This window comes from Marmota flaviventris, chromosome X (assembly GCF_047511675.1).
Source record: "Marmota flaviventris isolate mMarFla1 chromosome X, mMarFla1.hap1, whole genome shotgun sequence".
NCBI lineage: Eukaryota > Metazoa > Chordata > Mammalia > Rodentia > Sciuridae > Marmota > Marmota flaviventris.
In genome coordinates, this window is record NC_092518.1 from 48,590,604 (window position 1) to 48,617,064 (window position 26,461).

At 35.5% G+C, this 26,461-nt stretch overlaps 1 protein-coding gene across 2 annotated transcripts in view; it reads right to left on the minus strand.

Moving 5' to 3' along the window:
* The window catches only part of Faah2 (fatty acid amide hydrolase 2), a 154,577-nt gene that overhangs the window by 80,654 nt on the left and 47,462 nt on the right, over positions 1–26,461 (minus strand). For both annotated transcript variants that reach the window (XM_071606330.1, XM_034635443.2), the window contains exons 6-7: positions 10,553–10,688; positions 8,060–8,177 (exon numbers count right to left, since the gene is read on the minus strand). In XM_071606330.1, the coding sequence (XP_071462431.1) occupies positions 8,060–8,177; positions 10,553–10,688 (254 nt within the window). The remainder of the gene's footprint in view (positions 1–8,059; positions 8,178–10,552; positions 10,689–26,461) is intronic.

Here is a 26,461-nt window from a genome sequence, read left to right on the forward strand (position 1 = left end):
AATAATCTTCCCCAAAGCTGATGAAATACAAATCTGGAAGGTCTCCCAAAATGTCTCCATCTGAAATGTTCAGCATGATATGTCTTAAAACTCTCTAATGTCAGGATTTGATTTCATAGCAATATTTTCTGTATTGATTTGATAGGTATCCCTCTATCATTTAATATCAAATGCCTTAATCAAATTCTGTTTCTTTTAATGTTTTAAAACATTAATCATATTTAGTCTTTCTATGTTTATTATCTGTGTTCATATTTATACTCTTTCATCTTTGATATGTCTTTTTCTTCTTGCATTATCTTTTTCTGTTTATCCATCTCCCTATTTTTTTTCTTTTCCCCCTGTTCTTTATGTTTTTCCTTATCATGAACTACATAGTTCAATAGTAATTGTACATTCATTAGTACCTAATTTATCAGCTATTTTTAGAGCATTACTTTCTTATTCCACTGTTGGATTAGTGGAGTTGTGCAGAACCTTTTAAATACTTTTTTAAGTAGATGGTATTAGTCAGCTTTTTGTCATTATGGCCAAAATCCTTTCAAAGAACAACTAGAGGAGAAAAGATTTATTTGGGCTCATGTTTTCAGAGGAGTCAGTAAATGGTCAGCTGGCTTCAAGGTAGAATCATCATGGTGATAGGGCATGGTGGAATATGACAGCCAGAAATCAGAGTAAAAGACAGGAGCAGGAAGGGGAGGGGAATATATATATATATATATATATATATATATATATATATATATATAGTCTCCAAATATATACCTCCACTGGCCTCCCTCTTCAAGTCATGAGCCACCTGCCTACAGTTACCATTCAATAGTCCATTCAGATATCAATGGTTTATGGATTAATCTGTCAATGAGTTCAGAGCCCTAATAATTGCCTAAAAGCCTCACTTATCAAACTTGCTGCATGCATGTACTATTGATACATGACTATTGTGGTGACAGTCCAGATCAAAATCATGAGAGGTATATTAGTTTGTGTGTTTGTTCTGATATGATTTTGGGGATTATTATCTCCACTAAAACATTGATGGTGAGTGCACATAGTAGTATGATCATGTTGAGTGGGATTTTTGACATTTACACATATATCCAACATGGCAAAAATAAAGCAGCACATTAAAAACTTCATACGAGTATATGATATAATCATTCCATCCAGTGTGTACAAATCAATATAGAAATACAGGAAATATGAGCAAACAAGGTAAAAACCTGCCCCCCAAAGTACATAAAATTTCAATAACAGATTCAATAGTTATCAAAGCATAGGAAAATAACAGATAAAGAAATAAAAAAGTTGATTGTTATAATAATCAATGAACTAAAAAAAGATCTAAGAAATAAACTAAGGATATAAAAAGCATTATAATATGGAGATACAGATAATGAAAAAGAAACACAGAAAATCTGAAAATGAAAAACCCAATATATCAAATAAAAACCTCAGATTAAAGGCACATTAATAGACTAGATTATGTAGAAGACAGTATTTCAGGCCTTGAAGAAAATATATGAACTTGAATACTCAGAAAAAGAAAGAAAAAGAATACCACGATCAGAACATAAAATAAATATGAGACATTAAGGGACCAAACTTAAAAATCATTGGCATTGAGAAAAGAGTAGAGATACAGGATAATGGCATTCTTAAAGCTATTCAGTAAAATAATCAAAAATTTTCCATATCTTGGAAATTAGATGGTCATCAAGGTACAGGAAGCTTTGAAAATCCCCAAATAAATAAGACCAAAAATATCACTCCACATCATATTATAATTAAAGTGCAAAATAAACAGAATTAACATAAAATTTTAAAATTCTCCAGAGAGAAACATCATGTCCATTGTATAGGCAAGTCAATTAGAATAATATCATATTTCTTAGTAGAAACTCTAAATCCAAATAGAAATAAAACAACATGTTTCAATCCCTGAAAGAAAATGTCTACTAACCAAAACTGCTAAACTCAGCAAAGTTATCCTTCAGAATTTAAAAAGAAATAAAAACTTTTCAGGATACGCATAAACTAAAAGAATTCATACCTATTAAGTCAGCATTGTTTAAGATACTTAAAAAACTCCTACAAACAGAAGAGAAAAAATGGTATATCATATAAACCCACAAGTAGCAGTTCCCTGAGAGTAAGTTAAAACAGTATTTTTCTAGCAACAAACTAATGTAGGAAGACAGTGGGAAAATGCCAGTAAGAAATTCAGTGAGCTAGCAACCAGTTGAAAACAAAACAAAACAAAACAAAATGACTTTTAGAATAGAAAGAGAATAAAGTCAACAGATGGTTGCAGCACTGGGCATTCTGCAGTGTGGGAAGGGAACTGAGGCCAAGATGCCTCAAAACATTTATAACCCAATAATTAAGTCAATAGATATTGACATATTTCAACCCACACCAAGTGGATACACTTTCTTCTCAGCAGCACATGGATCATTTATTAAAATAGACCATATATCATGCTTCAAAGGAACTCTTACAAAATACAGAGAACTAGAGATAATACCCTGTATTCTATCAGATTACAATGGAATGAAATTATAAATCAATGATAAAATAAAAAATAAAAGCTACTCCAACACCTAGAAACTAAATAACATGTGACTGAATGAACAATGGGTTGTAAAAGACATCAAAGAGAAGACTAAAGAATTCTTAGAGGTAAATGAGAACACTGATGCAACATATCAAAATCTCTGAGATACTATGCAGAGAGTTCTAAGAGGCAAGTTCATGGCATGGAATTCATTCTTTAAAAGAAGAAAAAGTCAACAAATGAATGACCTAACATTACATCTGAAAGCCTTAGAAAAAGAAGAACAAATTAACCCCCAAAGCAGGAGGAGACAGGAAATAATTAAAATCAGAGATAAAATGAATGAATTGAAACAAAATAAACAATTGAAAAAATTGGAAAAGCAAAAATTAGATCTTGAAGAAAATAAATAAAATGGATAAACTGTTAGCCATGCTAATGAAGAGAAACAGACAGAGGATTCAAATTACTAACAGCTGTGATAAAAAACAAATATCATGACAGACACAAAAGAAATGCAGAGATAATTATAAATTATTTTGAAAATTTGTACTCCAATACAATAGAAAATATTGAAGGTAATCAACACATTTCTTGAGTCATATGATTTGCCCAAACTGAATCAGAACGATATACACAAGTTAAACATATCAATTTCAAGCACTGAAATAGAAGATGCCTGCCAACCAAGAAAAGCTCAGGACCTACAAGAAATTCAAAGAAGAATAGCAATACTCCTGAAATTATTTCATGAAATAGAAAATGAGGGAACACTTCCAAACTCACTTTATGAGGTCAATATCATCTGGATTCCAAAACCAGACAAAGACACATCAAAGAAAGAAAATATCAGACCAATATGTCTAATGAACATGGGTGCAAAAATTCTCAATAAAATTCTGGCAAATCAAAAACAAAAGGTAGGGCACCACAATCAAATGGATTCATCCCAGGGATGCAAGGTTGGTTTAACATATGGAAATCAATAAAATCAATAAATATAGTTCATCACATCAATGAACTTAAGGATAAGAACCATATGATCATCTCAGTAGACTCAGAACAAGCATTCAAAAATTACAGCACCCAGTTATGTTCAAAACACTACAAAAACTAGGATAACAGGAACATATCTCAACATCATAAAAGCTACCTAAGCTAAGACTGAGGCCAATATCATTCTAAATGTTGAAAACTTGAAAGCAATCTGTCTAAAAACAGAATCAAGACAAGGATGCCCTTTTTCATCATCTCTATTTAACATAGTCCTTGAAACACTAGACAGAGAAATTAGGCTAAAGAAATTAAAGGGATACAGATAGGAAAACAAGAACTCAACACTATTTGCCAAGGATATGATTTTATACCTAGAATACTCAAAAAATTCCACCAGAAAACTTCTAGAACTAATAAATGAATTCATCAAAATAGCAGAATATAAAATCAACACCCATAAATCAAAGGTATTTCTGTACACCCATGACAAATCCTCAGAAAGAGAAACAAGGAAAACTATCCCATTTACAATAGCCTGAAAAAAATAAAATATGTGGGAATCAACTAAACAAAAAAGGAGAAAGACCTCTACAATAAAAACTATAGAATTCTAAAGAAAGAAATTAAAGAAAACCTTAGAAGATGCAAAGATCTCCCTTGTGCTTGGATAGGCAGAATTAATATTGTCAAAATGACAATAGCACTATCAAAAGCACTGTACAAGTTTAATGTAATTCCAATCAAAATCCCAATGATATTCCTTATAGAAATAGAAAAAGCAGTCATGAAATTCATCTGGAAAAATAAGAAACCCAGAATAGGTGAATCAATCCTTAACAGGAAGAGCGAAGCAGGTGGCATCACTATACAGACCTTAAAGTATACTACAGAGAAACAGTAATAAAACCATCATGGTATTGGCACCAAAACAGACTGGTAGACCAATAGTACAGAATAGAGGACATAGAGACTAACCCACATAATTACAGTTATCTTATATTAGACAAAGGCACCAAAAACATACATTGGAGAAAAGATAGCCTCTTCAACAAATGGTGCTGGGAAAACTGGAAATCCATATGTAACAAAATGAAACTAAACCCTGTCTCTAACCATGCACAAAACTCAACTCAAGGTGGATGAAGGACATAAGAATTAAACCTGAGACACTGTGCCTATTAGAAAAAAAAGTAGGCCCAAATCTCCATCATGGTGGATTAGGCCCCAACTTCCTTATTAAGACTCCTATATGGCAAAAAATTATAACCAAGAATCAATAAATGGGATGGATTCAAACTATAAAGCTTCTCCTCAGCAAAACAAACAATCAGTGATGTGAATAGAATGCCTACATTTTGGAAACAAATTTTTGCCACACAAACATCAGATAGAGCACTAATCTCTAGATATATAAAGAACTCAAAAATCATAACACCAAAAAACCCAAATAACCCAACAAATAAATGGGCCAAGAAACTGAACAGACACTTCTCAAAATAAGATATACAATCAGTCAACAAATAAATATGTGAAAAAAATGTTCAACATCTCTAGCAATTAGAGAAGTGCAAATCAAAACTAAGATTCCATCTCAGTCCATTCAGAATGGCAGCTATTAAGAATACAACAACAATAGGTGCTGGTGAGGATGTGGGGGAAAAGGCACACTCATACATTGCTGGTGAGACTGCAAATCAATGCAGCCAATATAGAAAGCATGGAGAATACTTGGAAAACTGGGAATGGATCCACCATTTGACCCAGCTATCCCACTCATTGGTCTATACCCAAAGGATTTCAAAACAGCATACATAGAGACACAGCCACATCAATGTTTTTAGCAACATGATTTACAATAGCTAAACTGTGGAACCAACCTGGATGCCCTTCAGTAGATGAATGGATTTTAAAAATGTGGTATATATACACAATGAAATATTACTCAGCATTAAAAGAGAATAAAATCATGACATTTGCAGGTAAATGGATGGCATTGGAGTATATAATGCTAAGTGAAGTTTGCCAATCCCCAAAAGCCAAATGCTGAATGCTTCCTCTGATTTAAGGATGCTGATTCATAACGTGGTTGGGGGCATGCATGGGAGGATCAGATGAACTCTAGATAGGGCAAAGGGGAGGGAGGGGAAGAGAGGGGGCATTGGGGTAGGAAAGACCATGGAATTAGATGGACATTATTACCCTAAGTACATATATGAAGGCACGAATGGTGTGACTCTACTTTGTGTACAACCAGAGATATAAAACATTGTGTTCTATATGTATAATATGAATTGTAATGCATTCTGCTGTCATATATAACAAATTTAAATTTAAAAAAAGAGTGGAAAATGAACACTTTGGAAAACATATTGTTTGAAAAAGTGTATACAAATTTTGGGTCAATTTTCTTTGCCACTGCATTCACTGATGATTTCAATCTTAATAATCTAAGCAATAAAAGAATCGTATCTTAATTTTTCTATAATTTTTATTTAACTACTTTTTTATTTTTGTATTTTTGATCCAAGGTATTGAACCCAGGGTCACTTAACCAATGAGCTCCATTACCATCCCTGTTTTAATTTTAATTTTAAGACTGGATCTTGTTACGTTGCTTAGGGCCTCACTAAGTTGTTGAGCCTAGCTTTCAACTTGTGATCCTCCTGCCTCAGCCTCCCAAGATAATGGGATTATAGGAGTGTAACACCACACCCCACTTATTTAATTATTTGTAAGGTCTAACCTTTTTCAAATTTCATATATATCTTCTTTAATTTGCCTTTGTCTTTTTCCTAGGGCTTTGGTGTTATATCTCTTCTTGTGAGTTACGGACTATATAAAATTATTAACTATTATATTTTTCTTTTTCATAGTGCTGGAGATTGAAAGATTGAAATTAAGGCTTTTCTCACACCAGACAAGCACTCTACCACTGAGTTACACCCCTAAACTGAACCTTGTATCATTATTACTGCCAATTTTATGTAATTCATTCATTTTCAATGGTATTAATGCAGATTTGTGAAGCTGTCTTAATACACATGAAAAGTTAATGCAAAAAAATGCCTATTTCTGAGTATATATTATACAGATTTTAATTTTCTTTTTTTCCATTAAACATTACAAAAATCCTCTCAATTTTTATTTGAATTACATTACAGTTGGATAGGTTATAATGATAAATTTAAGGTAATATTTCCCTTCATAACATGCATGGTCTTCAAATCTAGCAACATGGTAATGAATACACATATGCCATGATTTGAATATGTCACCTGAAAAATTCAGGTGTTGACAGTGTGCCAGACTTAAGACATGGGACTTGTAAGAGGTGAGTAGGCCATTAGGTCTGCACCCTAATTACTGGTAGTTAAACCTTTAAAATGGGGATTTCTGGTAAATATGTGGAACTGGAGAACATCTTTCTTATGGGAAAGTACAGCATTTAACCTCTCTGAAGGTCACAGCAACAGGGTCCTTAATAGACATAAAACTGGCCTATGCCTTGCTCTTGAATTTCCTCAATTCCAATATTGTGAGAAATTTCTATTCTTTATAAATTACTCAGTCTCATGTATTTTTATAGAACCGAAAAATGAACTAAGCAGAAATATAAGGCTATTTTTGTAGTACTCAAGCTTATAATTTTCTTAATTTAGCCTTCATTTATATTTAAGCTAATTCATAAGTATGGCAAAATCAGATTCTACTAGTTATTTCCAAGTAGATTCAGATGATTCTAATTTGTAGATATTTGGATTTTTTGCTAACTCTTACTGTATTATTGCATGAATTCTCTTGAGGATTGAAATACAAAATTCATTGTTTTGAAATAATGATAAGTATTATTTTAAAATGATGACATATGTTACTTTATTGTTGTTTGTTTAAGTGTTTTTAAATTTTGAGAGATCTCTTCCCCTTCTTACTATTATTTGCAGTAAGTTTTACTTTTAGAAAGACAAATTTATTCCATTATTTCATCTGATTATGAAAGTATTTTTTGAAAAACTAAAATCAGAATAAAATTTTAAATGCATAATGCTATTATAATCATGTAAAATTTACACCTATACATAGATACACAAGAACTACTGGTTAGAAATATATTAAACAATTAATAATGATTATCTCTAAGCAATTTCTTTCATTGCTTTATCTTACTTTACTTTCAAAATAACTTTCTTTGGTATTAAAAACAAATATCTAAATAAATATAAAAATCACACCCAAAATTACTTAGTACTACTCTGATCATGTTAATTCTATATGTTGACAGAGAAATATTCAACACAAATAACTCAAAGTGTTATAATGTTGTCTTTTATTGAATATAAATTCTATTAAATGAATCTATTAAAAATTACCTTTCTCAGGCTGAGATTGTGGTTCAATGGTAGAGCACTTGCTAGCATGTGTGAGGCATTGAGATCAATTCTCAGCACCACATAAAAATAAATAAAATAAAGTCCATTGACAAATAATAAAATATTGTTTAAAACTTACCTTTCTCTGAGCAAGAATGAGATCTTGGTCTACCTTGGACATTAAAAGTGAGCCTCCATCATGTTCCATCCAGTAAAATTTCAAGTGCTGTAAATGTACTTTTGCATCCAGTTTTAACCTGTGTATAATTAAAAAGAAACTAATGTCAATAAATTATTTATATGTGCTTACTAGTTTAATCTTAACAACTGAACTTCAGTTATAATGAAAAATTTCCCCTTAAAATTGTGTGACAGAGGGCTAGGGCTGTAGCTCACTGATAGAGTGCTTGTCTCACACATGTGAGGCACTGGGTTTGATCCTCAGAAACACATAAAAATAAATAAAATTAAGATATTGTATCTGTAAAAAAAATTAATTGTGTGACAGAAGCAGTGCATGCTTTCAGAAATCAGATTTACATTTAAGACTATTATTTCAATTTATAATGTGTCAAGACTAGAGTTGGAGTGACAGATCAAAAGCTTGCTGTAGTAGTCCAGTTGAGAAACGGCTGTATGTAAACTATAATTGTAACCATGGTGATCAGGAGAAGTGTCAAGGTGTAATAAACAATTAGTCCCAAAAAAACAAATGCTGAATGTTTTCTTTGATATAAGGAGGCTAATTCATAGTGGGATAGGGAGCGGGAGCATGGGAGGAATAGACGAACTCTAGATGGGGCAGAGGGATTGATTGGAGGGGAAGGGATGGGGCATAGGGTAATTAATTTTGGTGGAATGTGATGATCATTAATATCCAAATTACATGTATGAAGACACATATTGGTGTGGATATACTATGTATACAACCAGTGGTATGAAAAATTGGGCTCTACATAAGTAATAAGAATTGTAATGCATTCTGCTCTCATATATAAATACAATTGGAAGGTAGTTTTAATAGGATGGCACTACTTAGATGTAAGGAGTAAAATAGGACATCAGTCTTTAGCAACTACTTTTATTGTGATCCAGTCACTGAAATTTTATAAGAATATAGGTAGCAGATTAGTTTCTTAAAACTTACAAGAATGAGATCAATTTTAGGCATATTGAGTTTCAGCTATCTGAGATGACTATTATACCAGTGAATACAGTCATAAAGAATAGGTGAGAAAACTGAGCTAGACATGTACATTTAGGAGTCATCCACATATGGAAAATAGGTGAAGTTACAGGTGTAGATGGAGTCATCCTGGGAAGGTGAATAGAGAGAAATAAGCCAGAAATCTCTAGAGTTTATAAGATTAGCAGAAGGAAAAAAGCCAGCAAGGGAGATGAAAAGGGAAAACTATAGATAAAGGAGCTATATCAGAAGAGTGGGAATCATGAAATCCAGAGACACAGATTATTTCAAGATGGGGACAGTAATTAATAATGTCAACAGTTATAATAAGATGATGTATTAAGTTGACAATGTATTTAGCAGAAAGGAAAAAAACTGAAACTTTGGATTTGAAGACTAACTTCAGTGATTTAATCAGTATGTAGAGTGTTGAGAAATAATTAGGAAATGTGAGGTTTTAGATTTAATGAATATAAATAATTAATATAATAAATTTGTCCATGAAGGCAAAATATGACATAGGGTAGTAGCAAGCAGTATGGGAGACTGAGAAAGTTTCATTTGTTTTTAAGATGAGAGACACTTGTCAGTGATAATGAGGAAGGAGTGAGATAGGGAATCAGTCTTTAGCAACTGTGTTGCTATGTATATATGCATATGTATGTGTGTGTGTGTATATATATATATATATATATATATATATATATATATATATATATAGTGTGTGTGTGTGTGTGTGTGTGTGTGTGTGACAAAGGCTGAAGTCATAGTAAAGTGAGGTAGTAACTGGGCAGAGATCTGAGAGTAAGAACACATGAAATTCAGAACATAAGTGAAGGTACTTATATAGCAAAACAAAAAGGAAAGACATTTTTACTATTTTAAGAGAAGAAACAAGGAATGAATGACTGGAGACCTAGGAAACTGTGATGGTAAGAAACTGAAACAAATTCCACACTGCAGGCATTTTTTAGTGAGATAAGATATGGGATTATTTATTTGAATATAATGGGATAAGAACGTCACATGCAGGCTGGAAATTAATATACATTTAAGTCACTGCAATAGAGAAATGTGATTAAGAGCTGTCTACGGAAACATTTCTAGGCAGCAGTGATGGTCCAGTGATGCTGGAAAATATGAGTGTGCTGATAGATGGCAGAACCAGAAAACACCAATTTAAATTAAGTCATTATACTCAAATTGCCAAGTGAACAAATGCTTCACTGTCTCTATCCCAGAATAAAGTCTTTGCTTGTATTTTATCATTAAAATTTTTACATAGTACCTTCCCAATTTGTGAAACATGTTATCCACTTATATAAAACCTCTCTCATTTAAAATATGATAATTCTTTGTTAGAGGACTGGGAGTGTACTTCCATGTCACTAATAAGCAAAGGAAGAAAGAATGTCAGAATAGGACACGGGAAATATGTGAACATACCTTTTAATCCCAGGTCCTGCCATGACTCTCAGCATAGGGATCAGATCTTCGGCATAGCGGCACATTGGACCAGTGCACTGAAAAGGCTCCTGGGCTTCTCCAGCCATGGGAAACTGACCCTGGTTGGAAACCACACCTGAAAAGTGAGATACTCAGATTACATCTCTAAAAACAACAAACAAAAAAGAAATGATCTCTGCCTGGTGTATTTCACCATAATGTTTAGTATATCTAAAAAATCATTCTCCTGCTGAACTTCAAACCCCATTTATATTTCATGTTATTATAAATTGTTTATTATTAATAGACACATACATACTTATGGGGTACAATTTGGTGTGGAATGACGTGTATATATTATATAATATTTAAATAATATTAAACAGATATATGTTCTCAAATATTTATCATTTCTTTTTTAATATTTTATTTTTCAGTTGTAGTTGGACACAATATCTATCTATTTATTTATTTGTGGTGCTGAGGATCGAACCCAGGGCCTCACATGTGCTAGGCAAGTCATCTACCACTGAGCCACAACCCCAGCCCCAAATATTTATCATTTCTTTTTTTTAAAGAGAGAGAGAGAGAGAGAGAGAGAGAGAGAGAGAGAGAGAATTTTTTTAATATTTATTTTTCAGTTTTCGGTGGACACAATATCTTTTATTTTATTGTATTTTTATGTGGTGCTGAGGATGGAACCCAGAGCCAAGTGAACGCTTGCCTGGCAAGCGTGTTACCACTTGAGCCACATCCCCAGCCCCATTTATCATTTCTTTATGGAGAAAACATTCAGAGTGAAGACGGCAAAGTGGAAGTAGGCCAAAAATCTCAACTCCTTTACAGTCTGGAACTGAAGCTGATCAGAGAGGTGATTGACAGGTAGACAGGTTTATAGCAGCACAATCCACAATAGCTAAGCTATGGAACAAACCTAGATGCCTGTCAACAGATGAATGGATAAAGAAATTCTGGTACATACACACAATAAAATAGTACTCAGCTATAAAGAATGACTTTACAATATGTACCAGTAAATGGATGGATCCAAAGGCTATCATGCTAAGTGAAATAAGCCAATCCCCCCCCCTTAAAAAAAGTCAAATGTTCTTTCTTATACATGGATGCTAATATACAATAAGAGGAAGAATAATAATAGAAGTTTGGTGGATTAGACAAAGACAAATAAAGGGAAGGGGAGAGGGGACAGTAATAGAAAAGATAATAGAAAACAGTGGAATGAATCTGACATAACTTTCCTTTGTACACATATGAATCCACCACAGTGCATCTAGATATCATGTACATCCACAAGAATGGAATCCTAATTAGAATAAGATATATTCCATACTTGTATGTGTTTGTGTGTGTGTGTGTGTGTGTGTGTGTGTATATATCAAAATAAACTCTACTGTCATGTAAAACTAAAAATAATAATAAAATAAATATCTATATAGGAAAATTAGAAAAAAAATAGTGATTTATAAATATACATAAAGGTGAATTTCACTTTATATTGGTACAAAGCATAATTTAGTCAATTTCATTACAACACTTCTTCCTTTTCCTGTCTTTATTTCCTCTCCCTTAGTCCCCTTCCTAGGATGCACTCACTGATCTGTGTGCTCTTTCCCATGGTATTTCTCCACCTCTTTTTTTCTTTATTTTGGTCTAGCTTTTGCATATGAAGGAAACCTTTGCCCTTGACTTTCTGAGTGTGGCTTATTTCACTTAGCCTGATGTTCTCCAGTTTTATCCATTTATTAGTGAATGCCAAAATCCAATTTTTCTTCAAAGCTGAGTAAATCTCCAAGTTTTCTATATCTATTCAAGTGTGGACAGGCACCTGGGCTAGTTCTATAAGTGAATTGCATTGCTATATACACTGATGTGGCTGCATAACTATAGTATGCTACTTTTAGTTATTTGGATAAATACCAAGGATGGGGATAACAGAGTCATATGATGGTTCTATTACTAGTCTTTGAATGATCTCCATATTACTTTCCAGAGTTGTTAGACCAATAGGCACTCCCAACAAAAATGTATGTGTGTAGATTTTTCCCAACATCCTCACCAACGTTTAATGTTATTTGCGTTCTTGATTATTGCCATTTGAATTGAGTGAAATTAAATCTCAATATAGTTTTGCTTTGCATATCCCTGATTACAAATGTTGAACATTTTTACACATATTTTTTGGCTATCTATTACTTTTTATGAGAAATGTCTGTTCAGTTGTTTGCCCATATATTAATTGGGTTATTTTTTTATTTTAAGTTTCTTGAGTTTGTTATATATTCTGGATATTAATTCCTTGTCTGAGAAGCAGGTGGCAAAAATCCTAAACATTCTGTAGGATCCTTCTTCACAATATTGTTTACTTTGATGTGCAAAATATTTTTAATTTGATTTTGTCTCACTTATTGATTCTTGGTTTTATTTCTTGTGTTTTAGGCATCTTGTTAAGGAAGTAGGTATCTGTGACAATATGTTTAAGTGTTGAGACTACCAGTTCTTCTGAAAATTGCCAAGGTTCATGTCTAATTCTTAGGTATTTGATCAACTTTCAGTTGAATTTCTGATAGAGATAAGAATTTAGATTCATTCTTCTACAAATGGATATACAGATTTACCCGCACCATTTGTTAAAATTGCTATCTTTTCTCCAGAGTATGTTTTGGGCACCTTTGTCAAGTGTCGTATGTCTCTATCTGTGTGGGTTTGTCTCTATGTCTTCTATTCTAATCCATTACTCTTTATGTCTGTTTTGACCCAGTAACATGCTGTTTTGATACTATAGCGATGCAGTGTAATTTGAAGTCTGGTATTGTGATAACTCCAGCATTGCTCTTCTTTTTTTTTTAATTTTTTATTGTTGGTTGTTCAAAACATTACATAGTTCTTGATATATCATATTTCACACTTTGATTCAAGTGGGTTATGAACTCCCATTTTTACCCCGGATACAGATTGCAGAATCATATCAGTTACACATCCATTGATTTACATGTTGCCATACTAGTGTCTGTTGTATTCTGCTGCCTTTCCTATCCTCTACTATCCCCCCTCCCCTCCCCTCCCCTCTTATCTCTCTGCCCCCTCTACTGACAGAAGTGGAGAGAGAGGGCATCCCTGACTTGTTCCAGATTTTAGAGGGAATGCCTTCAATTTTTCTCTATTCAGAATGATGCTAGCCTGAGGCTTAGCATAGATTGCTTTTACAATATTGAGGTATGTTCCTGTTATCCCTAGTTTTTCTAGAGTTTTGAACATAAAGGGATGCTGTACTTTGTTGAATGCTTTTCCCGCATCTATCGAGATGATCATATGGTTCTTATTTCTAAGTCTATTGATGTGGTGAATAACATTTATTGATTTCCGTATATTGAACCAGCCTTGCATCCCAGGGATGAATCCTACTTGATCATGGTGCACAATTTTTTTGATATGTTTTTGTATCCGATTCACCAGAATTTTATTGAGGATTTTTGCATCTAGGTTCATTAGAGATATTGGTCTGTAGTTTTCTTTCTTTGAAGTGTCTTTGTCTGGTTTATGTATCAGGGTGATGTTGGCCTCATAGAATGAATTTGGAAGTTCTCCCTCTTTTTCTATTTCCTGAAGTAGCTTGAAAATTGTTGGTATTAGTTCCTCTTTAAAGGTTTTGTAAAACTCTGCTGTATACCCATCTGGTCCTGGGCTTTTCTTAGTTGGTAGTCTTTTGATGGTTTCTTCTATTTCCTCAATTGATATTGGTCTGTTTAGGTTGTCTATATCCTCCTGACTCAATCTATGCATATCATATGACTTAAGAAATTTATCGATGCCTTCACTATCTTCTAATTTATTGGAGTATAAGGATTCAAAATAATTTCTGATTATCTTCTGTATTTCTGAAGTGTCTGTTGTGATATTGCCTTTTTCATCCCGTATGCTAGTAATTTGAGTTCTCTCTCTTCTTCTCTTCGTTACCATGGCTAAGGGTCTGTCGATTTTATTTATTTTTTCAAAGAACCAACTTTTAGTTTTGTCAATTTTTTCAATTGTTTCTTTTGTTTCGATTTCATTAATTTCAGCTCTGATTTTAATTATTTCTTGCCTTCTACTTCTTTTGCTGTTGTTTTGCTCTTCTTTCTCTAGGATTTTGAGATGAAGTATGAGATCATTTATTTGTTGGTGTTTTCTTTTTTTAAGGAATGAACTCCAAGCAATGAATTTTCCTCTTAGAACTGCTTTCAACGTGTCCCATAGATTCCGATATGTTGTGTCTGTGTTTTCATTTATCTCTAAGAATTTTTTAATTTCCTCCTTGATGTCTTCTATAACCCATTGATCATTCAGTAACCTATTGTTCATTCTCCAAGTGGTGTATGCTTTTTCCTTCCTTCTTTTATCGTTGATTTTCAGTTTCATTCCATTATGATCAGATAAGATGCATGGTATTATCTCTACTCCTTTATATTGTCTAAGAGTTGCCCTGTGACATAATATATGATCTATTTTTGAGAAGGATCCATGTGCTGCTGAGAAAAAAGTGTAACTCTTGATGTTGGGTGGTATATTCTATATATGTCAATTAAGTCTAGGTTATTAATTGTGTTATTGAGTTCTATAGTTTCCTTATTCAACTTTTGTTTGGAAGATCTGTCCATTGGAGAGAGAGGTGTGTTGAAGTCTCCCATGATTATTGTATGGTGATCTATTAGACTCTTGAACTTGAGAAGAGTTTGTTTGATGAACATAGCTGCACCATTGTTTGGGGCATATATATTTATGATTGTTATGTCTTGTTGGTGTATGGTTCCCTTGAGCAGTATGTAGTGTCCCTCTTTATCCCTTTTGATTAACTTTGGCTTGAAATCTATTTTATTTTATATGAGTATGGACACTCCTGCTTGTTTCAGAAGTCCATATGAGTGACATGATTTTTCCCAACCTTTCACCTTCAGCCTATGTATGTCTTTTCCTATCAAATGCGTCTCCTGTAGGCAGCATATTGTTGGGTCTTGTTTTGTGATCCATTCTACTAGCCTGTGTCTCTTAATTGGTGAGTTTAAGCCATTAACATTTAGGGTCATTATTGAGATATGGGTTGTTTTTCCAGCCATATTTGTTTATTTATGTTACTAAACATGGTTTGTTTTCCTCTTTGATTATTTCCCCCCCCCTTTACAGTCTTACCTCCCACTGTTGGTTTTCATTGTTATTTTCCATTTCCTCTTCCTGTAATGTTTTGCCAAGGATGTTTTGAAGAGATGGTTTTCTAGCTGCAAATTCTTTTAACTTTTGTTTATCGTGGAAGGTTTTAATTTCATCTTCCATCCTGAAGCTTAATTTCGCTGGATACACAATTCTTGGTTGGAACACATTTTCTTTCAGTGTTTGAAATATGTTATTCCAGCATCTTCTAGCTTTCAGAGTCTGTGTTGAAATATCAGCTGTTATCCTGATTGGCTTACCCCTAAACGTAATCTGCTTCCTTTCGCTTGTAGCTTTTAAAATTCTCTCCTTATTCTGTATGTTGGGCATCTTCATTATAATGTGTCTAGGTGTGGATCTCTTATTATTTTGCACATTCGGCGTCCTGTAGGCTTCTAGGATTTGGGATTCTGTCTCATTCTTCAAGTCTGGGAAGTTTTCTCATATTATTTCATTGAATAGATTGCTCATTCCTTTGGTTTGGAGCTCTATACCTTCCTGTATCCCAATGACTCTTAAGTTTGGTGTCTTTATGTTATCCCATATTTCTTTTATGTTCTGCTCATGGTTTTTTAACAGTCTTGCTGAGCTGTCTATGTTCTTTTCAAGTTGAAATACTTTGTCTTCATTGTCTGATGTTCTATCTTCTAAGTGTTCTACTCTGCTGGTAGTATTCTCAATTGAGTTTTTAAGTTGGTTTATTGCTTCCTGCATTTCTAGGATTTCTGTTTGTTTGTTTTTTATAACCTCTATCTCCCTGTATAGTTGATCTTTTGATTCCTGGATTTGTTTGTGTAATTCATTGTCGAAGTGATCTTTCATTGTCTGATTTTGCTGTCTACTATCTTCCTTGAGACTCCAGATCATCTGAAGCATGTATATTCTGAATTCTTTATCTGACATTCCATCTGCTGCAGCTGTTACCTCTTCTAAAGTTGAGTTGACCTGCATTGCTTGTGGTCCTTTCTTTCCTTGTCTTTTCATACTGCTTGTGTTTCTTTCTGCTTGGTGAAACTGTTGTGTTTTTGAAATTTTCCCCCCTATATATTTATATTGCTCTTGTATAGTTGAAACGTCTCCCTTGCAGGGTCGGGCGGCGGTCTGCCTACCTTGCAGGCGCGGGTGGCGGCTCTGTTCTGCCCCTCCTCCAATTGGTGTGACGTGTCTACCATGCCCGCGGACCCCTGGGCCTGTCTGCCGGTCGGTCGCAGGTCTGCCTACCTTGCAGGCGCGGGCGGCGGCTCTGCTCTGCCCCTACTCCAATTGGGGTGATGTGACTACCGCGCCGGCGGGCCGCTGGGCCTGTCCCGGGTGCGGGCGAAAGCTCTGCTCTGCCCCTACTCCAATTGGGGTGACGTGTGTACCACGCTGGCAGGCCGCTGGGCCTGATCCGCCAGTCTGTCGCAGGTCTGCCTACCTTGCAGGCGCGGGTGGTGGCTCTGCCCTGCCCCTCCACGCCCGCAGACCACTGGGCCTGTTCTGCAGGTCGGTCGCAGGTCTGCCTACCATGCGGGCGCGGGTGGCAGCTCTGCTCTGCCCCTACTCCAATTGGGGTCACGCCGGCGGGCCGCTGGGCCTGTGCCGGGCGTGGGAGGCAGCTCTGCTCTGCCCCTCTGGTTTGATGACAAAGTGAGAGAGACTCGGGTGTTTGTGACTCACTTTCTTTACCAGGAGACCAACTGCTTCTGTCGCCGCTGGTATCGATGAAGTTCTCTCCTCCACCGCTTTCTGATGACATCAGATCTCTGCCATGTTGGTATCCCATGCGAACGGCATCATTTCGTTCCCTTTGCCGGGTGACCAAAGTAACGGGTGAGTCCTGACCGGCCCTCACATGCCCCGTCTCAGTCCTGTTGCCACTGCCTATGAAGGTTCGGTTGGTATTTACCTCCACAGTATTCCGCAGGACCCAGACCGAGAAGCAGTTTCCGCGGGTTCTTTATCCCTGGGCCAGAGCAGTTCCGGGAGCCGGAATTCGGCTGCTCCGTGCTCGGTGTATGTTCTGATAAGAGCAGGCTCCAAGAAGCAGTTTCCGCGGGTTAATTAGCACTGAGCCTGAGTGATTTGTCTGCGAGCCGCAGGCGAATGGCAGCCTGCAATTACCTGTTCTATGGCTGAATCTCTTCTTCCAATCCTTCGTGCCAATCTCCGCGTCTCGCCGCTTCCCATTGGCTGGTTTTGGCGTTCCGCGGCTCCTCCAGGAACAGTTCCTCACCGAGCCCGGGAGGACACGGCTGGCGGAGAAGGGGCGGGGGGAGGGTGGGAGGGGAGACGGGGGAGATGGCAGAGATGGAAGCGAGGGGGGCCCAGCAATGCTCTTCTTACTCAGGATTCCTTTGACTATTCTAGTCTATTATTTTTTTCAAATGAATTTTAGAACAGTTTTTTTTAATTTCTGTGAAAAATGTCATTTGTGTTTTGATGGGGATTGCATTGAATCTATAAAATGCTTTTGGTACTGTGGCCATTTTGATATTAAATCTGCCTGTCCATGAACATGGGAGATCTTTCCAACTTCTAAGGTCTTCTTCAGTTACTTTCTTCAGTGTTCTGTATTTTTCATCATACAGACCTTTCACCTCCCTGGTTAAATTAATTCCCAAATATATTTTAGGGTATTGTGAATGGGACAGTTTTCCAGATTTCTTTCTCAGCAATAGTAAAAGAAAGATATTGACTTATGAATGTTGATCTTGTACCCTACAAAGTATTGCTGAATTTACTTATCAGCTCTGGAAGTCTTCTGGTCGACTTTTTTGGATTATATAAAGGAACATGTCAGAAGCAGATAGATAACTTGACTTCTGTTGTTGTTAGTATCATTTTAATTTTGTGCTCTGGCTACTGCTTTAAGAACTATAATGAACAGAAGTGATGAGGATAGATAGCCTTGTTTTTCCCCCTGATATTAGAGAAAATGTTTTCAGTTTTTGTCTGTTCAGTATGATGTTGGCTTTGGTTTGTCATATATGATAATGAGGTGTGTTGTTTCTATCACTAGTTTTTCCAGTGTTTTTAAAATCATTGGGTGATAGATTTTGTCAAAGGTTTTTTATGCATCTGTTAAGATTATCATGTATTTTCCCTTGATTCTATTTATGCAATACATTAAATTTATTGATTTGCATATGTTGAACCAAATTGAATTCCTGTAATGAAACCAAATTGGCCAACATATAAAATCTTAATGTTTTCTGAATGTAGGTTACTAATATTTAATTAATAATTTCATGTTTATGTTCTTTAGGGATACTGGTATGTAGTTTTCTTTCCATGATGTGTCTTTTTCAGGTTTTTGGTATCAGGGTGATTCTGACTTCATGCAATGAATCAAGGAGTGTTCCCTCCCAGTAAGACTCCTAAAGCTCAGGAGAAACCAAGAATCAATAAGTGTGATGACTTTAAATTAAAAAGCTTCTTACCAGCAAAGGAAATAAGACCCTAGCTACTCTTCTGACAGGACATTAGTAACCAAAATTTATACAGAATTCAAAAAACATCTAACACCAAAAAGAGAAATAACCTGATAAATAAATAAGAAAATGAACTAAACAGGTATTTCTCAAAGAAGAAATGCAAATGGCCAATAAAAATATTTTTTAAATGCTCAACATCCATCCCTACTAATCAGGGCAATGAAAATAACAACTATACTGAGATTTCATCCATCTCACTTTAGTTAGAATGGGAATCAACAAAAATATAAATAATAAATGATGGTGAGGATGTGGGGGGAAAGGCACATGTATGTATACATTGTTGGTGGGTCTGCAAATTGATCTAACTGCTTGGGGCAGCTATTCAGAGAATGTTTTCCAGAGACACAAACTTGTTCTGCATTTCAGAGACTGGCTGAAATACTAATTGCTTTTGTATTAATTGTTCACAAAAGAGTAATGTTTTGCTGTCTCATTTTTTGTTTCCTAGCATGATCCTTGCCCTATGTATACCTTGTCCAGTCACCTGCCAACTGCCACCATGGACCTCTAGACTTGTCTGATGTTGAATACCCCAAACTAACAGAAAACATAGACTTTGGGTCACTTCCTCCCAACTTTGGCCTCTATCAGCAGGAAGCAGCTTGGAGATGTCATCACTCATTTTTTCCATAATAAATGGAATGTAGAAATTAACAGTGGGAAATGTAACAGTGGTCCACTTTACTTTTTGGACACAGCTCTTGCTGCTTATTTTTTTATTGGTTGTTCAAAACATTACAAAGCTCTTGATATATCATATTTCATACATTAGATTCAAGTTAGTTATGAACTCCCAATTTTACCCCAAATATAGATTGCAGAATCACATCGGTTACACATCCACATTTTTACATAATGCCCTATTAGTAACTGTTGTATTCTGCTACCTTTCCTATCCTCTACTATCCCCCCTCCCCTCCCCTCCCATCTTCTCTCTCTACCCCATCTACTGTAATTCATTTCTCTCCTTATTTATTTTCCCATTCCCCTCACAACCTCTTATATGTAATTTTGTATAACAATGAGGGTCTCCCTCCATTACCATGCAATTTCCCTTTTCTCTCCCTTTCCCTCCCTCCTCATGTCTCTGTTTAATGTTAATCTTTTCTTCCTGCTCTTCCTCCCTGCTCTGTTCTTAGTTGCTTTCATTATATCAAAGAAGACATTTGGTATTTGTTTTTTAGGGATTGGCTAGCTTCACTAAGCATAATCTGCTATAGTGCCATCCATTTCCCTGCAAATTCCATGATTTTGTCATTTTTTAGGGCTGCATAATACTCCATGGTGTATAAATGCCACTTTTTTTATCCATTCATCTATTGAAGGGCATCTGGGTTGGATCCACAGTCTAGCAATTGTGAATTGTGCTGCTATGAACATCGATGTGGCAGTATCCCTGTAGTACGCTCTTTTAAGGTCTTCAGGGAATAGTCCGAGAAGGGCAATAGCTGGGTCAAATGGTGGTTCCATTCCCAGCTTTCCCAGGAATCTCCATACTGCTTTCCAAACTGGCCGCACCAGTTTGCAGTCCCACCAGCAATGTACAAGTGTACCCTTTTCCCCACATCCTCGCCAGCACTTGTTGTTGTTTGACTTCATAATGGCTGCCAATCTTACTGGAGTGAGATGGTATCTTAGGGTGGTTTTGATTTGGATTTCTCTGACTGCTAGAGATGGTGAGCATTTTTTCATGTATTTATTGATTGATTGTATGTCCTCCTCTGAGAAGTGTCTGTTCAGGTCCTTGGCCCATTTGTTGATTGGGTTATTTGTTATCTTATTGTCTAATTTTTTGAGTTCTTTGTATACTCTGGATATTAGGGCTCTATCTGAAGTGTGAGGAGTAAAAATTTGTTCCCAGGATGTAGGCTCCCTATTTACCTCTCTTATTGTTTCTCTTGCTGAGAAAAAACTTTTCCGTATAAGTCAGTCCATTTGTTGATTCTTGTTATTAACTCTTGTGCTATGGGTGTCCTATTAAGGAATTTGGAGCCCGACCCCACAATATGTAGATCGGAGCCAACTTTTTCTTCTATCAGATGCGAGTCTCTGATTTGATATCTAGCTCCTTGATCCACTTTGAGTTAACTTTTGTGCATGGCGAGAGAAAGGGATTCAGTTTCATTTTGTTGCATATGGATTTCCAGATTTCCCAACACCATTTGTTGAAGATGCTATCCTTTCTCCATTGCATGCTTTTAGCTCCTTTATCAAATATAAGATAGTTGTAGCTTTGTGGATTAGTCTCTGTGTCCTCTATTCTGTACCATTGGTCCACCTGCCTGTTTTGGTACCAGTACCATGTTGTTTTTGTTACTATTGCTCTCTAATATAGTTTGAAATCTGGTATCGCTATACCGCCTGATTCACACTTCCTGCTTAGAATTGCTTTTGCTATTCTGGGTCTTTTATTTTTCCATATGAATTTCGTGATTGCTTTATCTATTTCTACAAGAAATGCCGTTGGGATTTTGATTGGCATTGCGTTGAACCTGTAGAGAACTTTGGGTAATATCGCCATTTTGATGATGTTAGTTCTGCCTATCCATGAAAAGGGTATATTTTTCCATCTTCTAAGATCTTAAAAGGTACATATTTTTCTTTTCCTCTTCTCCCTCTCAGTCTTCCTAACCTGGGGGCAGGGAACAAGATCATCTTGAGTTATCTGTTCTCCACAGAAAGGAGATGTCACCAGAAGAACTTGGAAGTGACTATCTCCCAAATTAACAAGTGTATTTCAACACACTGTCAGGGTGTACTTGGGACCTCCTGCCAAGGCAAACTTGAAATGGAGCTTTTGAATAGTTTCTTTTAAATCCCTCTGATTTCTCTGATGGGAAGACTCACAGCCTCTGAGACACAAGTACCCTGTGTTTCTCCTTTGCTAGTAAAGCAGTAAAACTTTTTCCTTTTTCTCAAAACCATGTCCTTTTTATTGAGTTGGCATTGGGGACAAGGATTGAGCTTTTGATAACAAATTAAGAAACGAAATCACCATGACTCAGCTATCCCATTCCTTTGTATTTAATCAAAATAACTAAAATCAGCATACTATATTGATATATTCATACCAATATTTGTTCCAGAATAATTCATAATAGTCAAGTCATGGAAACATCTCACATAATTTCATAAATACTAGCTCAGTGTATACTCCACTGTATATAGAGTTAAGCTTTAACAGCCATATCAAAGAATGAAGCTGTCATTTTCTGGTGAATGGATGGAACTGAATGAATAATATCATACTGAGTGAAATAAGTCAGTCTTAGAAAGCCAAGGGTTTTCTTAGAAGCAGAAGCTAGAGAGAAATAAGGAATTAAAAAGGGGGGAATCTAATGAAGTCAGAAGAGCAATGGAGTACAGAAATGTGAATGAAGGAACAGAGAAGAAGCTATGCTAACGAAGAGAAGAAGAGAGAAAACTCAAATCAATAACATACGGGATAAAAAAGGCAATATCACAACAGACACTACAGAAATACAGAAGATAATTAGAATATTTTGAAACCCTATATTCTAATAAAACAGAAGACAGTGAAGACATCGAAAAATTTCTTAAGTCATATGAGCTGCCCAGATTGAGTCAGGAAGACACACACAATTTAAACAGACCAATAACAAAGGAAGAAATAGAAGAAGCCATCAAAAGACTACCAACCAAGAAAAGCCCTGGACCAGATGGGTATACAGCGGAGTTTTACAAAACCATCAAAGAAGAATTAATACCAATACTTTTCAAGCTATTTCAAGAAATAGAAAAAGAAGGAGCTCTTCCAAATTCATTCTATGAGGCCAACATCACCCTGATCCCGAAACCAGACAAAGACACTTCAAAGAAAGAAAACTACAGACCAATATCTCTAATGAACATAGATGCAAAAATTCTCAATAAAATCCTGGCAAATTGAATACAAAAGCATATCAAAAAAATTGTGCACCATGATCAAGTAGGATTCATCCCTGGGATGCAAGGTTGGTTCAATATACGGAAATCAATAAATATTATTCACCACATCAATAGACTTAAAGATAAGAACCATATGATCGTCTCGATAGATGCAGAAAAAGCATTCGACAAAGTACAGCATCCTTTTATGTTCAAAACACTAGAAAAACTGGGGATAACAGGAACTTACCTCAACATTGTAAAAGCTATATATGCTAAGCCTCAGGCTAGCATCATTCTAAATGGAGAAAAACTGAAGGCATTCCCGCTAAAATCTGGAACAAGACAGGGATGCCCTCTCTCACCACTTCTATTTAATTTAGTCCTTGAAATACTAGTCAGAGCAATTAGACAGACAAAAGAAATTAAAGGAATAAAAATAGGAAAAGAAGAACTTAAAATATCACTATTTGCGGACGATTTGATCCTATACCTAGAAAACCCAAAAGGGTCTACAAAGCAACTACTAGAACTAATAAATGAATTCAGCAAAGTGGCAGGATATAAAATCAACACACATAAATCAAAGGCATTCCTGTATATCAGCAACAAAACTTCTGAAATGGAAATGAGGAAAACCACCCCATTCACAATATCCTCATAAAAAATAAAATACTTGGGAATCAACCTAACAAAAGAGGTGAAAGATTTATACAATGAAAACTACAGAACCCTAAAGAGAGAGATAGAAGAAGATCTTAGAAGATGGAAAAATGTACCCTGTTCATGCATAGGCAGAACCAACATCATCAAAATGGCGATATTACCCAAAGTTCTCTACAGGTTCAACGCAATGCCAATCAAAATCCCAACGGCATTTCTTGTAGAAATAGATAAAGCTATCATGAAATTCATATGGAAAAACAAAAGACCCAGAATAGCAAAAACAATTCTAAGCAAGAAGTGTGAATCGGGAGGTATAGCGATACCAGATTTCAAACTGTACTACAGAGCAATAGTAACAAAAACAGCATGGTACTGGTACCAAAACAGGCAGGTGGACCAATGGTACAGAATAGAGGACACAGAGACCAATCCACAAAATTACAACTTTCTCATATTTGATAAATTCGCTAAAAGCATGCAATGGAGAAAGGATAGCATCTTCAACAAATGGTGCTGGGAAAACTGGAAATCCATATGCAACAAAATGAAGCTGAACCCCTTTCTCTCACCATGCACAAAAGTTAATTCAAAATGGATCAAGGAGCTAGATATCAAATCAGAGACTCTGCACCTGATAGAAGAAAAAGTTGGCTCCGATCTACACATTGTGGGGTTGGGCTCCAAATTTCTTAATAGGACGCCTATAGCCCAAGAGTTAAATACAAGAATAAACAAATGGGACTTACTTAAACTAAAAAGTTTTTTCTCAGCAAGAGAAACAATAAGAGAGATAAATAGGGAACCTACATCCTGGGAACAAATTTTTACTCCTCACACTTCAGATAGAGCCCTAATATCCAGAATATACAAAGAACTCAAAAAATTAAACAATAAGATAACAAACAACCCTATCAACAAATGGGCCAAGGACCTGAACAGACACTTCTCAGAGGAGGATATACAATCAATCAACAATACATGAAAAAATGCTCACCATCTCTAGCAGTCAGAGAAATGCAAATCAAAACCACCCTAAGATACCATCTCACTCCAGTAAGATTGGCAGCCATTATGAAGTCAAGCAACAATAAGTGCTGGCGAGGATGTGGGGAAAAGGGTACACTTGTACATTGCTGGTGGAACTGCAAATTGGTGCGGCCAATATTAAAAGCAGTATGGAGATTCCTAGGAAAGCTGGGAATGGAACCACCATTTGACCCAGCTATTGCCCTTCTCGGTCTATTCCCTGAGGACCTTAAAAGAGCATACTATAGGGATACTGCCACATCAATGATCATAGCAGCACAATTCACAATAGCTAGACTTTGGAATCAACCTAGATGCCCTTCAATAGATGAATGGATTAAAAAACTGTGGCATCTATACACAATGGAGTATTACGCAGCACTAAAAAATGACAAAATCATGGATTTTGTAGGGAAGTGGATGGCATTAGAGCAGATTATGCTAAGTGAAGCTAGCCAATCCTTAAAAAACAAATGCCAAATGTCTTCTTTGATATAAAGAGAGCAACTAAGTTCAGAACAGGGAAGAAGATCATGAGGAAAAGATTAACATTAAACAGAGACGAGTGGGGGGAGAGAAAGGGAGAGAGAAGGGAAACTATGGAAATGGAAGGAGACCCTCATTGTTACACAAAATTGCATATAAGGGTTTGTGAGTGGAAAGGGGAAAAAAACAAGGGAGAGAATTAAACAACAGCAGATGGGGTAGAGAGGGAAGATGAGAGGGAAGGGGAGGGGGGATAGTAGGGGATAGGAAAGGTAGCAGAATACAACAGTCATTAATATCGTATTATGTAAAAATGTGGATGAGTAACCGATGTGATTCTGCAACTTGTATTTGGGGTAAAAAATGGGAGTTCATAACCCACTTGAATCAAATGTATGGATGATGATATATCATGAGCTTTGTAATGTTTTGAACAACCAATAAAAAAAAAAGCAAAAAAAAAAAAAGGAACAGAGAAGAGATGGGAAATGGGAGGAATAGCAAAATGAAACTAAACTATGTCATGTTCAAATATAAACAGAGTGAATACCAATTTTATATACAATTATAATATATCAATTAAAAAATAAATCAACTAAAATTCAGTTTCATTTCATATACTAAAAAATGAACAATTCAAATATAAAGTTCATAAAAATAATCTCTATAAATAGCATGAAAAAGATTAAACTATGCAGAAAAAATTTAAACAGGGGAAATATTTGTATGTTAGAAAACAATGAAATATTGTTGTAAGAAATTGAAAACAAATAAATTAGAGCCATTTCTTGTTCATGAAATTTTCTCCTTAGAATAATGTTTTATTTTCATTGTTTGGCAACTAATTGTTCACTGAAAGGTAACTCTCACATTGTTCCCTAAAATAAGACAGATACTCTGTTGGCAAGGGTCAATAGACTAATTTAATTATTTTACCTGTTAATCTGTATTTCAAAAAAGGCATACCAAGCTCAATTAAATTAAAATTTAAGAAACAGAAACATCATTGGTGCTTTTTACACCAACACAATTTTTCCTATTCAGACTATAGCAGGAGGTAAGCACAATTTCTTCTTGAAAGCTAAGGTAACTGAGACTCTTGACGCCATCTAAAATGGCCTAAATACATAGGAAGCCTATGCTTCTTAAAATTTCTATTATA